The sequence below is a fragment of the Cervus canadensis genome, chromosome 19 (assembly GCF_019320065.1).
Source record: "Cervus canadensis isolate Bull #8, Minnesota chromosome 19, ASM1932006v1, whole genome shotgun sequence".
Lineage (NCBI taxonomy): Eukaryota > Metazoa > Chordata > Mammalia > Artiodactyla > Cervidae > Cervus > Cervus canadensis.
Genome location: NC_057404.1, coordinates 46,980,355 through 46,995,318, shown reverse-complemented (window position 1 = coordinate 46,995,318; position 14,964 = coordinate 46,980,355). Strand labels below are relative to the sequence as shown.

Sequence of the window (14,964 nt, the reverse complement as noted above, 5' to 3'; positions counted from 1 at the left end):
TTGTTAGATGAAGGAATGGATGTTTCAGTTAATCTCTTTCAGTTTATCAATCTGACTTCCCACAGCAATCCCACACCCCATGATCATTGCTATTCCCCTTACCCTAACCTTCCTCAAGTGGAGAACAAGGTCTAGGTCTCAAGGGAATGCCTAGAACATTACCTAATCTTTGTAATCCAAGTGTAGATTCAGCATTTCTTTGGAAAAGAAAAGTATGCTTTCTTTTTGGCTCCAATATTCATCTTGATGATACTGTCAAGAAGGAAAGGGTCAGAGCCCTTGGAGAGCGACCACAGGGTACTTGGTTCTGCAGGTCCCACCTTAAACATCGCTTCCCTAGGAAGTCCTCCCTGACCATCTCACTTCGGTTTCGGTCCCCTTTCCGTGGATTCTCGTGGCTTTTGTTTTGCCAACTGTCATTATATTCGCTTCGGGGGTGTGAGTCTCAATCCAAACTCTCAATGAGCAAGAAATATGACTCCATTTTCTGTAACAGCTTGATTTCTGAATCTAAACCTCCACTTGCCTGTGCCAACAAAACAATCAAGATCAGTCTTCTTGGGATTTTTACACTTTTGTTTCTCCTTTTGGACCAATTCACAGTTGTTCTAGGGTCTTATAGCAGCAAAAAGCCTAGGGATGGGAATTGAGAGGCACCTGGTCTTCCACCGTTGGTCCTTACAGTCTGCTGCTGAGAAGGCAGCATGAGCCAGCTAAACTGTATGCCCTTCAGAGACCATGTGTCACTGCATCACCAGGGCATCATGGGGGACTCTGCTGTCCCTGTGCCACACTTCAGACACAGAAGTCTTTTGCAGGGCTTCCCACGGGCCTGTGCATCTAGGCGTGTCACATAGCCGTTTCTTCTTTACGGTATTACTGCCTTGCTGTAAGTGCTGTGGGGGAGCCAACCTTAGACCCCCTCTGCTCTTGGGAACCGCAGTTCCCCTTCCTCTCTTCCAGTTTGCGGAGCATCTTCCTGGATATTTTTGGTTTCTAGCAATGTTGGCAAACAGGTTTTGTTTTCCACTGTCTCCTTGTACCTCTCCTGATGCAGCAGCAGATGGCCAACCAAAAGCTTTACTGAGGGATTAAAAGAAATGGAGGAATATAAGAGAAAAAGAGCATAAACATGTACGTGAAAAGAGACCCCAACCTCATTTATAATTGTTTGTTTAATGTCTACCTTTCTTCATTATACTCAAAGCTCCATGAAGCCTGGGATAAGGCTTTCTAATCTCAGTACCCAAATATTGCCTTTTTATAGTAAGCATAAATTCTTGTAATAGTATAAATTCTTCTTGAATAAATGAATGAATAGATGGGAACGAAATTCAGACATTGTGAAGAGTTTATGGAAAGTATGGTGGCTTAGAGGGTAGATTCTGGGGCAGATGGCCAGTGTGTGAATCTTGGCTCTGCTACTTATTGCTAGTTGGGCAAAACACATAGCCTCTCTGTACCTCCAATTCCTCACCAGTCAGATGGTTGTTCTGAGGATTAAAAGAGCTAACATTGAAATTCCCTGATGGTCCATTGGTTAAGACTCTATGCTTCCATTGCAGGGAGCACAAGTTAGATTGGGGAACTAAGATCCCGAATTGATAAAGCTCTTAGAACTAATGGCTGGCACATAGTATCATGTGAGTGTTGACTACTATCATTACCATCATTATCATTATTTATTGTCTCATTATTATTAAGAAACCCCAGTACAGGATTGAGCCAATGACTTTGTTATTGTTCAGTCGCTAAGGCGTGTCCGACTCTGTATACCAGACTCTCCTGTTCTTCAGTATCTCCCGGAGTTTGCTCAAATTCATGTTCATTGAGGTAGTGATGCTATCATCCAATGATAGCAAAATATTTATTTAAAAATTGACATAATTTTAACTTTGCACTATTTCCCATATTATGTGAGGCTGTTTTGTTTTCTTCTCTGTATTCCACATCTGTGCAACTCTGAGTTCCTCAGGCTCAGGCAGTCATTCTTCAGGAATCCTACCTGTTTTCATGGGGCTCTGGTCTTTTGTTGGTATTTCTTATTTGTATGTTCTTAGTAAACACAACGCCTCCCAAAACCCCGTCTCAGATCATATGTACCAAGGAAATACTGTCTCAGTATGTAGTATGTATAGTTCAGGTGTTTTTCTCATCCTTTACACCCTCCAGTGTTGACATTTATCTACCCTCTTTCTGCTTAGTTACAAGATCCTTTGCAGTTTATCTTTGCCTACTTGGCATTTCAGTAGCTATAATACTTAATGACATGACTTTGTCAATGTAGAGATTGCATTATTCTCTTCTAAATAATTTATAAACTCACGTTTATTATTTACATATGAAAAGATAACTCCTGGAGTAACTAAGGTTAACATTTATGATAGAACACAATAGCATGGAACTTAGAGTACCTATAAAAAACAAATATTAACATTCTGAGCCAAATATTTTATTTAACTACAGAAAGCTAGTTCTTTGCATAATTATCATAAGACAGTCTTTTTCAGCCAGCTATAAATACTGATTTTCACAGGCTCTGATGCTCGTTTTATTTGGTTGTTCAAAGAATTCTTGTAGCTATTTAGCTTCATACAGCTAATTTTTCTATTCAGACAGATTATACCATCTACAACAATATGGAATGATTTGCCAGCACATTTCTTTCTTTTAATTTTTCCCTTATTTAGCCTTCTAAGAGTACCTGCTGTTAAACTAAAGTAATTCCTTTGCCTAAATATTTTTGCATTCTATTATAATATTTCCCCATCTGGTCTCTCTTAGCTAGAAATCATTTTATCAACTTATAGGAATATTTGTCTTTATTTATGCTGCACACATACCCACCATAATGGTTATGCTGCAATGCATGATATGCTTTGGGTAAACAATTATGATACTATTTACATTATGGAGATACTCAGGGTTTCTCATTTTTCAGTATAACATTTATCATCTGTTCCTAAATATTTGCTATGAGGCCCCCTTGACCACCTTTATAATTAACATAATTGTTAATATTTTCCTCCAGACGTCTACAACCTTGCAGACACTCCCTTGTGCTTATTAGTGAGCATTCATCATTAGTGATATTGGCCATTGTTAGCCTGTTCTTGCTGTGAGTCATTTATATGCATGTATTCAGTACAATTAATGATGCAGTAAACTGAAGTCAAGTATATGTGTCTACCATTTTGAGTCATTTAAAAGAGTTCCTATTCTTCCTGTTTCTACAACCACTTTTAATTCTATTTGTAGTTGCCTCTTCCTCTGTTCCTCCCTTGAACTGAAGTCTTTCCAAGGGTTCCTTCTCAGGTCTATTCTCTACCACCTCCCTAAGCAACTTCACATAGCCCTGTGACTTGGGATTCCTACCTCTCTCCTGACTATTTTATATGCATATCCAACTGCTGCCGCTTGGCTGTCCACAAACACCTCAAATCCAGCCATCTAACTGAATTCATCATTCAAAACCAACTGCCTGCTTCCTCCTAGAATTCCCTCTACTATCCTCCTGTTGCTCAAGGTAGCGACATAGGGCTGCTTCTCTATCTCCTGCATGTTCTCAGCGAAGCTACAAGTTTTGTGAATCTTACCTCCGTAAGTCACATGAAACTATGAATTTGTCCTCCTCTAGTTCTAGAACATAGTCCCCTCAACTAGACTACTGTACATTCCCAGTCACTCAGTCGTGTCCGACTCTGCAACCCTGTGGACTGTAGCCTGCCAGGCTCCTCTGTCCATAGGATTTTCCAGGCAAGAATACTGGAGTGGGTTGCCATTCTCTTCTCTAGAGGATCTCCCCAACCCAGAGATCAAATCCAGGTTTCCTGCATTGCAGGTGGATTCTTTACCCATCTGAGCCACCAGGGAAGCCTGTAACATTTTCCCAAATGATCATCCTATCTTTGATTTTATTATGGCTCTGCCAACCCCTGATGCCTCATTCACCAGACTGGGGAGTCTTCCATGACTCCGCCAACTGAGTGTTAGGTGCACATTTTATTTCCTTTGCAGTTTCTCCATTTCTCCATCATAATGGTTATCACGTCCTATCTTTACAGCCCACTTATTTTTCCCTATTTCCCCACTACACATTAAACCTAGTGAGCTTGGGGTCTTACTCACCATGCAATCCCCAGGGCCTAGCGCAGTGAAGACTACACAGAAGGTGCTCAGTAAATGCTTCTTAAATATTTCTGCATGTTAGTCAGTTTTTCAGCTTTCTGATATTTAAACTATAAAACCAATAGAGAGAAATTATAAACATGTAAATTTCATGATGACAAAGTCTGAATCAGAATTCCTAGATTAAGTTTCTGGCTCTATCATTGCCTTATTGCATACTTTTGATAAAACACAAAATTTTCTCACTATAATGTAATGATATAACACTCATCATTACTGAGTACACGATAAAAATGACAATAGCGTCTTATATTTAATGGCCTCCAAGTAGTTAGCAACATTTCTTATGAATTATGTATTTGTCCTCTATCCCTCTGGGGCAGACCAGCATCTTTCCTTCTAGAAGGCAATGAAGGGAGACAGAGTTCCTCCTGTAATGGAATCCAAACCCTAGTCCTGGTTGGTTACCTTCTTCACGGAATGTGGGGAAGATTCATGAAGTTGTCTAAGTCTTTATGCCCAGGAAAATGGGTTATACTCTTGTATGTCCAATTTCTTAAGCACTCAAAATCTTTGGGAGTGAAAATGAGTACAAATTATTTCAGTATTTCAGCTGATTCCTGGGCTCTTTCTCCATGTTTTTTTGGAGACAGATTTTTTTTTTTCACACCCACTCAAACCATCTGTGTACCAGGCAAATTTTCTGAGATGTAGACCCAAGTGAAATATGTCCATTCCATTTATTAAGAAAGGACTATAACTAATGATCCTGTGGAAGAACGGCGTGTGTAATGCTAAAGTGCCCCTCTGTGTGAACAGCAAGGGCGGCCTCACAGTTCTGGTCACACAAAGCCTGGATGTGCAGACAAGCGCTCAGCACCAGTGCTTTCAGACTCGCCCTCCAAAGACCTCCTGCAGGAAGCAGGGTCAGCCCAGGGTGTGTGTGTGACCTGGGGGTATCCCCCGTAAGGTCGGGTTCTCTACTACTATCCAGTGGTAACATTTTTTTTAAGGTTTGTGCCAGGTTTACATTCTACCCCAAATTATGTCAACATTTGCTTTATTTAAAAATGTTTCAAGTTACTTCCCATTGGGATTCTCTGGCAATCCAGTGGTTGGGATTCCACAGTTCCTCTGCAGGAGGCACGGGTTCAATCCCTGGTCAGGGAACTAAGATCCTGCAAGCTCCACAACCCAAAAAAAAAAAAAAATTACTATTCATTAAAATTGACTCTTAAGGAAGAGGCACCACATTTATTATTGTCTTTAAGCTCTCCACAGGACACTCTCATCTGCTCTTTTTAAGCATTATCCCAGTTTGAGAAGCATGGAGTCTAGGATATTGTAGCCCAGGCCGTGAGTTTTTTGTTAGAATTCATGAGAATTGTCCACCTGTTTCCTTTCTACTTCACTGCATGTAAGCTCCTGAAGTCCTTTTGGCTAGCTTGCTAATGAAATCTTTTAAATGTTGTTCTAAGCACCTAATTGGCAGCATGTCCACAATTAAGATGATTGAGGAATATAAATCAGCTTCCTCAAACAGAGATGTTCTGTTTGAGAAAAAGGGTCTGTCTGAGATGGGAATCACCTATCCACTTCTCTCTTTAGATCTTAATGGCAACTGGAAACCAAACTAAGTTCTAAAACTTAATGCTTTTTGGTAAGCATTTAGAAAATATGATCAAACAGCAAGCTGGTCATGCTCAGATATGAGTAAAAAAAGTGACTTATTTATACATGCAAATTTCAAAACATTTGTAAGATCTACCATGTGTGCTGTTAAAAAGGTTTTTTAATTTTAAATTATTTTTGTTAGATAATCCCGTTTCAAGTGACACTATGATTTATCGCCACTAATCAAGGTTCCGATCCCTCATAGACTTCTTGTTTGTATCTGTTTTTGTTCTTTGTTACATAAATATGAGGTTTATATATAAAATTCTGACTGTGTAATATAGGGCTAATGAGTCACAGATGGAAAGATGCTGGCATGTAACCATCTAATAACATTTTAAACTCATATTCCATAGTAAAACAAAGGCAAATTGTACACATCTGTTTTCCAACTTGTAGCATTGCTGAATTTGTGGAGAGTCTATGTTTAAAGAACTTTTACTTGAGGAGAAGAAAAAGAGGCTACGGGTCACCTTGAAACTACCCAGCCACCTAATAGCCTTATCGGAAAGGATTTGGCAAAAGCGATGAGATGTCCTCGACTTTGCTTCCTCAGAAGTCCCAGCTCTTAAAGAAGGAGAACCAAAGGCATTAGGGCTGAAGAGCAGTCTCAGACTACAGACATAATTTTATTGGCTCTCTTAAGAAAAAAAAAGATTCCTAATAAGGGGAAATAGGGGAGAAAATGTACCAAAACTAATAAAATTTAAAAACTAGAAAATTTCTGGCTTTTTCCAAAAATATCCTCAAAATAGATTTGGGTGGGAAGTCGGAAGAGTGATGAGTAAACATAGGAAGGAATTGTGCAGATGCTCAAGGCCATATATTGTCGTGGTTGTTGTTCACTTTTTGTATAGTAAACGGATTCTGCGTGGGAAAAAAATTTGGAATTCAAGCCTCTGGTATCACATGTCATTGAAAAAGAAATAGAACACAGGCAAAATTTCTCTCTCAGACCTACCCAATTGATAAAGCCTGTGAGGACAAATTAGTACAAGCTAGTAAAGTTCAGGCCCTTTAAAACATCTTTCCCTCGTTCTCCTCTGTTAAGGAATTCAAAACCACTTTTCTGCTTCAAGGGGGTGTGTGAACTGTCAAGTTCTCTTGGAAAAGTTACGTGACAGAAGCGATTACTGCAGAGTGTGACCATAAATCCCCCTGACATGAAATCTGCATGTTATAAGAGACAGATTTCCATCCACCACCTCTGCAGGAATTCCTGAGACAGGAAAGACCTGAGAGTCATCATATGATCGGAGAGAGAAATTTTGATATGTGGGTGGTAAGACTATATTCTGTGAGGTATACTGCAGTTATTCGGAGGAATACGTCTGATCTGACTGCAAAATTCTGTTCACTGTTGTCCAAAAAAAGATTTAATACATGTACATCCTGAGTTGTAAACAGAATTCCAGTAGAAGGAAATTACAGTGTTGTGTTCGTAACAGAGTCTGTAGTTATCTCCATTCCGTACTAACATTTTATATGTAAGAGTCCAGAAATCTTGAGGATATAGGCAGAATCCCAGTGGACCTGAGTCCTCTAGTCGACCATTCCCTTGAAGGAATGCTTGGCTTGGGGACCTCACGGATCTGATTTTGTTCAGGGTGTGTCAAACGAGGCAAGACTCAGAGCCGGGGTGGGGTGGCTTTAGGTGCGTGCTTGTTCTGTCTGTCCGCCGGTGGAATGTCTGTGTGACGTTTTGTGTCGTGTTGTTTTGGTGCTGTGCCCTGTCCATAGGGTCTGCCAGGCTTCCCCACAGTCGCTGCCCTGCACAGTAACCAGATCCTCACCGTCAAGGTTTGTGGTTGGCACCCATGCCTGCTCAGTCAGAGCCCGCAACCAGCATAAGCGTGAGCAAGAACAGCTCAACTGGCTTGCCGAGTCCAGTCACGCCTTTCATCCCACACAGCAGGTCACTGGGCATCCAGGACCTCACCTCCATCAGCGGGACCAAATGTATATTAAAAAGGAGAATCTTGAGCCTGAAAGAGGGGAGGATACTGAAGTCGAAGAAAGGCAGGCAAGCTCTCATAGGCTGTGCCATGCCTTGGTAGTCTGATTGGCATGCATCACCATGCTCTGTGATAGCTTTCAGTACATCAGATAATCCTAAATACTCTGGACTTTGGGCATCTATAATGTGACAGTCGCGTTCACGCCACATTATGCTGGTTGATGAATCTGACGAAAATTGAACTGGCGCTTTGTCTCTGGACTTTCTGCTCAGAGTACAGGTGACTTGAGGTTACCTGCCTCTCTATGTACAATGTTTAAAAAGACCCAACACCCACAGCAAAAAAAAAAAAAAGATCCATTTCTAACTAAAAATCTGGTTTCAGCATCTCATTTCAGGGTTATGGTTCTTTCAAGAAGAGCCAGAGAGTCTGATGTCAGACACAAGTACCAGTTCTGTTTTGCTGGATGGTTATTATAAGTCTAATGTGTGTATCTTTATTTCTTTCTTGGGGTCTTCTGATGCCTATTCTTCAACTCTCTCACCTCTGAACTCCAACCTTTGACCTCACCTGACTGATCAGATGGTGTTTCCTAAAATCAATCATGGGTTTCTCTCTGCTGATCAGCAGCTCATTAAACGCCGCCTGATTAAGGTAGTGCTTATTCTTGCTCAAGTTGGATTTCTCCTTTACATTCGATTTTTACTCTGTATACGGTTGCTTAACCATTTATCTTTCATGGATGGGGTGTGGGTGGTGGGTATTTATTTTAAAATATACTAAAGTGAAATTATGTTTCATGAGCTGCATTTGTTTGAAATGTATATGAAAATACCCAAAGCAAAAGGTATAGAAAGCCTATCTAATTTTTTCTTAAATGAAGAAAAAGGAAAACAGCTTAAAAATTATATCCAGCGACAGGTCCCGTTTCTAAGCTCTCTAGCTTTGGTAATGTATAAATTATTTCTCAGCATGACTAGAGCCTTGTATGTTTAATTTTGTAAGTTATGAAAAAGTAGATATTTGTCCAATTATAAATGCAGCCATTTTATTAAGCAAGGTGAATATAACCAATGCAGCATTGTCATGGATAAAGTTATGCAGAAGTTTTCTGCCAGCTCTGTTATAATAACATGCACACTCCTTCCAAGAGCTGAGAATGCCGGTTCCCAAGCTTTGATTTCAACAGTGTCTACTCAGCTCACCCAGTATGAATATTTATTTGCTTCCTGCTGGCAGGCAAATTGCCTTCAGGCTTTAGGTTCCTGGTTGTTCGGGTTCTTTTTATAGTATAAACGGGGATTAGATAATACAAATTTAAAGTGTTGAAAAGGAGACCTGGGTCTTTATCGCTCACAGTTATTGTTGGTCTGTCCCCTTCTCTACTGCAGGGTGACCAAGGTCAGGCTGGGCCGCCAGGCCCGCCAGGCCCCCCGGGCCCAAGAGGGCCGCCTGGGGACACAGGGAAGGATGGCCCCCGTGGAATGCCAGGCGTGCCCGTGAGTTGCTTTTTTGGTTCAGTTGTTCTCACTGGTTTTGTTTCCCTTGAAGCGCTGAGAATTGGGATGGAGTTGGGGACGATGGGGTGGTGAAGGTTAGATGAGTGGAGTGGGCTGAGGGAACTGGGATGATAGGAAAGTCACCGGTCAGAGGAGACTGCCCACAGGAGTCTGCTCTCCACTCAACCCACCGGGCACCCATGCAAACCACAGGAGAGGCCTGGAAACAGCGACTGATCTGGTGTTCAGGTAAGCCTCAAGAAACCTGCGGGTAGAGATGCCTGATCACATGTGTCCTGACTGCCATAGAGGACCTCACAACCTTTGGTTTAAATGGAAGACTGGCATGAAAAACTAGATGGGAGATTGGTAACATTTCCCAAAGGACCAAAACAGAGACAATAAAGTCCTATGCAATTTACAGAAAGTAAAAGAGGTAAATCATCCTAATGTTTAATCCCTTGCAAGTAATTGCTAATAAAACAGTGAAATTAATGGTTAAAACAACAGCATTTACGATGTGAATATCATTTGTCCTTTGTATGTGAAGCTTATGAATAGAAATAACTTAGCCATCTCAACACTTTGATCTGAGTACTAATTTACTAAGTGTTTAGTTACTTAGATTGGTGAAATGTCAATAATAGAGTAACACAAGACATCAGATAAATGATTTAGTTTTGTAAAGGCAAGTCAGCAATTTAAAGAAATACATGGAAAAGGTAAAAAATTTGTACACTTATGACTTTTGGACCAGAAGTTCAGGTTTATTGCTGAATTAAATTATTTATTTAATATATTACTTTAACTTATTTTCATTAGTGTTTTCACAGTACAAAGGTAATAATAAAATATTAATCCACAAAGTAGAAAAATTTGAAAATAAAGGTAACCAAAAAAAAAAAGTCTGCCATAGTCATTAATGTTTGGCATATTTAATTTTTATATTCACATATTTATGTATGTGTTAAGTGGCTCTTTTTTTTAAAGAATATAGGGTACCTTAAACCTTTTCTGAGACAACCTCCTCTCCAAAAGCTGTGGTAAATTTATGAAGGAAGTTGACTCTCAGCATAATTTTCTGGTTGTTAGGACTGCTTTCACTGGACCATCAGAGGTAGAGGTTTCATCTTAAAACTGTCTTCTAAGGTCTCACTTTTTCTCAGGATGAAACCCCAAAGATAGAGAAAGCCTTAGCTGCTTTACAATATAATCACTCCTACTAGTTTTATTTAGAAAACCTTCTTGGCATAGTTCTTAAATTTCTGCAGTAAGTAACACAGAGTCATCATATTAATCTTAAAATGTTTACAGAATGCATTTGAAGAAAGAACATCAGTACTCTTTATATTTCATTATGTTTGCATTCCTCTTTTTAGCCTGAGAAGTATGTATTTACATTCTCAATCCCCAGTGGATATTGCGAAAAAGAAAAAAAAAGATTGAAGTTGGTTTGTACTGTTTACGGCATTAATAAAATTATCATTATTCTTTTTTAAGGGTGAACCAGGGAAACCAGGAGAACAAGGCTTGATGGCAAGTATCTGAATTTATCTTTTTCTGTGTTGAAAGACAAGTTACTCAAAGCTGTGGTCAATACTGTGTGTAACAAATGTATCTATTGTGTAACCTGTAACAAAAAGAAGTAAGAATTAGTAAAAGCTAAAAAACTGATATGATAACTGAATCACTTTGCTGTACCCCTGAAGCTAACACAACATTATAAGATAACTATACTTCAGTTTCTTAAAATGGTAAATGTGTGTGTGTGTGTGTGTGTATGTGCTTAGTTATGTCCAACTGTTTGCAACCCCGTGAACTGTAACCCACCAGGCTCCTCTGTCCATGGGATTTCTCAGGAAGCAATACTGGAGTGGGTTGCCATTTCCTCCTCCAGGAGATCTTCCCGACCCAGGAATCGAACTTGTATCTCCTGTGTCTCCTGCATTGCAGGCGGAATCTTTCCCCACTGAGTCATTGGGGAAGCCCTGGACTCCTTTAAAATAAACAAGCAAAAACAGTGATAGACTCCGTTCATCACATGGTAAGGATAGCATGAAAACACATCTGCAGAACTGATACAGGAGGAAAAAAAGAGGGAGGAGATTCCAGGTGAAGCAAGTGACAAAGAACGCTGAGGAAGACTTCTATAAGAGAGATGAAATTCAGGGACATGCCTGTTAAACAAAAATGAGACGTCAAAAGAACCAGGTGTGACTTCCCATGAATTAGTAGAGCAAACCTCCCACAGTGATTCAAGGGGGTTTTCTTTTGTTGAAGGGAGAAAGCAGTTGTGCCTTTTTGACCCCGCAAATTGGTAATAAAACAGTAGAGTTAATGGTTAAAACATCAGCAGTTATGGTGTGAATATTATTTGTGCTTCCACCCAGAAACAGTGATGCCTTCCTAATTTCTGACATTAAAAAAGATCATGAAATGATTCCTCTTGGACTTGCCCATAGACATGTGGGTCCCAGCTTCTCAGGTTTGTTTATCCTTTGCCAGAGATAAAGAATTTGGGGCAGCTTGCTGAGCCCCAAAGAGTAGAATTCCTTCAACCTGCCTCTTCCTATCTCTTCCTGCCTGTCTCTCTCTGGAGTTGCCTTTCTGACCTAGTTTGTGACATAAGCAATATTGGGGAACACAGGGTTATGGACTAATAACCCAAATTCCAGAGGACGGCGGTGTCTCACACTCGCCCTGGATGCAGTGATGACAATCAACTTGATCATGTCCATTCCACACGATGTGTGGCAAGCAGCCTGCAGGTGTTCAGGATATAAAATGTATTTTAAAAAAATAGTTAGCTGGGTCGTAGTGAATGCACAGAAACACACTAGTTGGCCAGTAATTAAAACAAATGTGTGCATGGGCTAAAGGTCAAAGGCTTCTCCCTGCACAGGATGGCTTTAGCAGCCCTCCTGGGAAGATGGTCAGCAAGCTGTAGTCCTAGCTGTCGTGGAGCTGTCTTCAGAACGTCACTGATGAAGTGGAAGCATCCTGGGACCACACCTGACCCACTGCCTGGGAATTCTCTGTTCCTGACCTATGGTGTCAAGATAGATATTTGATGTGGATGATCAGGCAGAGGGTGCCATTGTGGATTCCTTTTTAAAAACAAGTAAAATGAAAGAAAAGCAACAACAGCAAAAGAGTGTATGTGAAAATTAAACAAAACATCTGCCATCTGTGGTAACTGTGCGTACAAGTGCAGCATTAGCTCTCAGGATTATAGGATCACAGAAGGTGTAGGATCTTTGGAAATCCTTAGGCATTTGAATGCACCTGTAATTTTTATCATGGATAATGGTCAAAACATTTTACTCCCATACACTCTTACATCAAAGGTTACTTGGTAAAAAAAATTAAAAAAAAGAAAAAAAAACAAAGGTTACTTGGGATTCTCAGGAGCCCAGGTATGCAGAGTCAACTCAGATTTTTATAATTGCCAGTGATAAATGGTTTTCTACCCCAATGTCCAAAGCAGCACTGTAATATATAAAGTTCTAAAATAAAAATGGCTGTTTTTAAAATTATAATCTGCATCTTCTCTAAATTCATATATGTGTTCTATGATACACTTTGGGAAGAACAACTTAATCCCAATTCCCTACTCTTCCTAGCTTAATGTCATTAAGTATAAATGTCCTAAATGAATTATATCATTGTCTTAATTTGCCCCAATTTCCCATTTCATATAGCTACTTTTCAGATAAAGGTGATCATGGGATATTTTTTCTCAACTTTTTTTTTCTCTTTAAACTCTTCAGACTTAATTCATACTCTCATTTTTAAAAATGCAGCTAAGAAATTCAGTTGAAATCACAAATGTTTGAAGGATGTGTATAATATAGTGATCTTATAAAGTGCATTGCACAGTTCTTAACAATGTAAAATTCTTCTTTTAAAGAAAACTTGTATAATATGTATTTTTAAAAGTAGATAAGTATACATCTCAATGAATCTTCACAGTGTACATAACTGTGTAACCACAAACCAGATCAAGAAATAGAATGTCTCATATCCTAGAAACTCTGCCCTGCTTCCCTCACCATCCCCCTCTTCTGCCTTCTGCCAACATAGATTAATTTTGCCTGCATTTGAATTTTATAGTAATAGAATCCTACAATATGTAACTTTTGTGTCTGGATTCTTTCATCCAGCGTTATATTTGTGAGATCATCCACCTCTATTTTAATAGCCTTCACAGCTGGTTACCAAAAAAAAAAAATTAAGAGGAAGAACCTTACTTCCTTGACTTCACTGTTAAAACTACATCACTCAAATAGCAGTAAATGAATGAATAGTCTGTCTGACCCTGGGCAAGTCACTTAACCTCTCAATTTTTCATCTGTAAAGAAAGGATAATAATACCCTCTCTACCTCCCTTATAAGGTTGCCAAAGACAAATGCAATAAATTAGGAGAAAGCACTTTAAAATATATAATGAAGAGTTGTATGAGTATGTTATTATTATTATCACTCAATTGTTCCCTCTAGAGTAAATTACAGGTGAGCATGGATTTATATAACAGATGTATTCCTGTAAAGTTCTATATGAATCAGATTTTCATAAATCAGCATAGCTTAAATGTACTGGGAAATTTTGCTATTTAAGGCAATCCTATTCAGAGTCTTTTTGTAAAGGAACATAATCCCCTAATTCCTCTTCCCAGAAAACCAAATTTTTATATATTATTTGCTTAAAGAGAAATATTTCTATTTTTAAAGAAATCACTATTTATGTTTGTTAACTTAAATAGCACCTGGGTATTTTAACCTATCTCAAAGAAGAGATACTAGAAATATAATAGCAGCTTTCATGAGGAGAAAAATTTCCTTAGAAATTTTCTTTTTCTTTCAAATATGACATGTAGGGGATGGGGAGCAGTAGGTGTGTTTTGACTCAAAGTCTGGTAGAAAGAAAAGTACATCATGCCGGTAATTCTGACCTCAGAACAACTTAAAGAGTGTATGACTGTAGTCTGTGACCATTTTTACTGATCTATAAAATATAGGCAATGATTTCTATTTTACTCCTCTCACTGGGATATGGTAAGAAGCAAGTGAAATAATAAAAAATATGAAAATGCTTTATGGAACAAAGACTTGCATAAGTGAGAAGAATTCCTGTTAAGACAAAAATGTCAGATGCCGTAACTTTGCTTGCAGAAAGCCCACTCAATGAGCCCTAAGGGCTAACAACAGTGTGATTATAGCTATCAATTAGAGTGTGTCAAATACTGAGATTGATAATGCCCCTTATTCCTTTTGTCTTATTTGTTGCTGTCACTGTTTTTGGCCTTCTCTTATGTATCACGTCTTCTTACATCATCAGCTTTTCATAACACACCACCAGTTCAACCAAGGGAAGATAATAAACGCCACTCTCTCATCTTTCCCATAGTATGCTAAACCCCCTACATCTGTTGGGTTCTATCGTGGGAGAGTGTTTGCTTACATGAGGATCTTGAGAGGCACTATAGAATTTTTTAAAAGTTTAAGTATCTCTAATGATGAAATGGAAAAAAAAACTAGGAATGATCTAAAATTAGCTCTTATAAAACTGTTTATGAGTGTGTCAGGTGGGGAATTAGTTTTTGTAATCCAGGCTGTATATTTTATATTGCAAAAATAATCATCTGAAGATTAACAGCAACTCTGATAGAATAAAAGAGAAGTCCTGCTTGTCAAGCAGTTCCACA

The 14,964-nt window shown here is 39.1% G+C and overlaps 1 protein-coding gene across 23 annotated transcripts in view; it reads left to right on the top strand.

The window, feature by feature from the left end:
• The window catches only part of COL25A1 (collagen type XXV alpha 1 chain), a 492,664-nt gene that overhangs the window by 350,049 nt on the left and 127,651 nt on the right, over window positions 1–14,964 (top strand). For 21 of the 23 annotated variants that reach the window (XM_043438685.1, XM_043438674.1, XM_043438683.1 and 18 more), the window contains exons 8-10: window positions 8,343–8,414; window positions 9,152–9,259; window positions 10,760–10,795. In XM_043438685.1, the coding sequence (XP_043294620.1) occupies window positions 8,343–8,414; window positions 9,152–9,259; window positions 10,760–10,795 (216 nt within the window). Of the gene's footprint in view, window positions 1–7,542; window positions 7,603–8,342; window positions 8,415–9,151; window positions 9,260–10,759; window positions 10,796–14,964 lie in introns of all 23 variants that reach the window. The other 2 variants (XM_043438669.1, XM_043438684.1) reach the window with 1 other exon arrangement.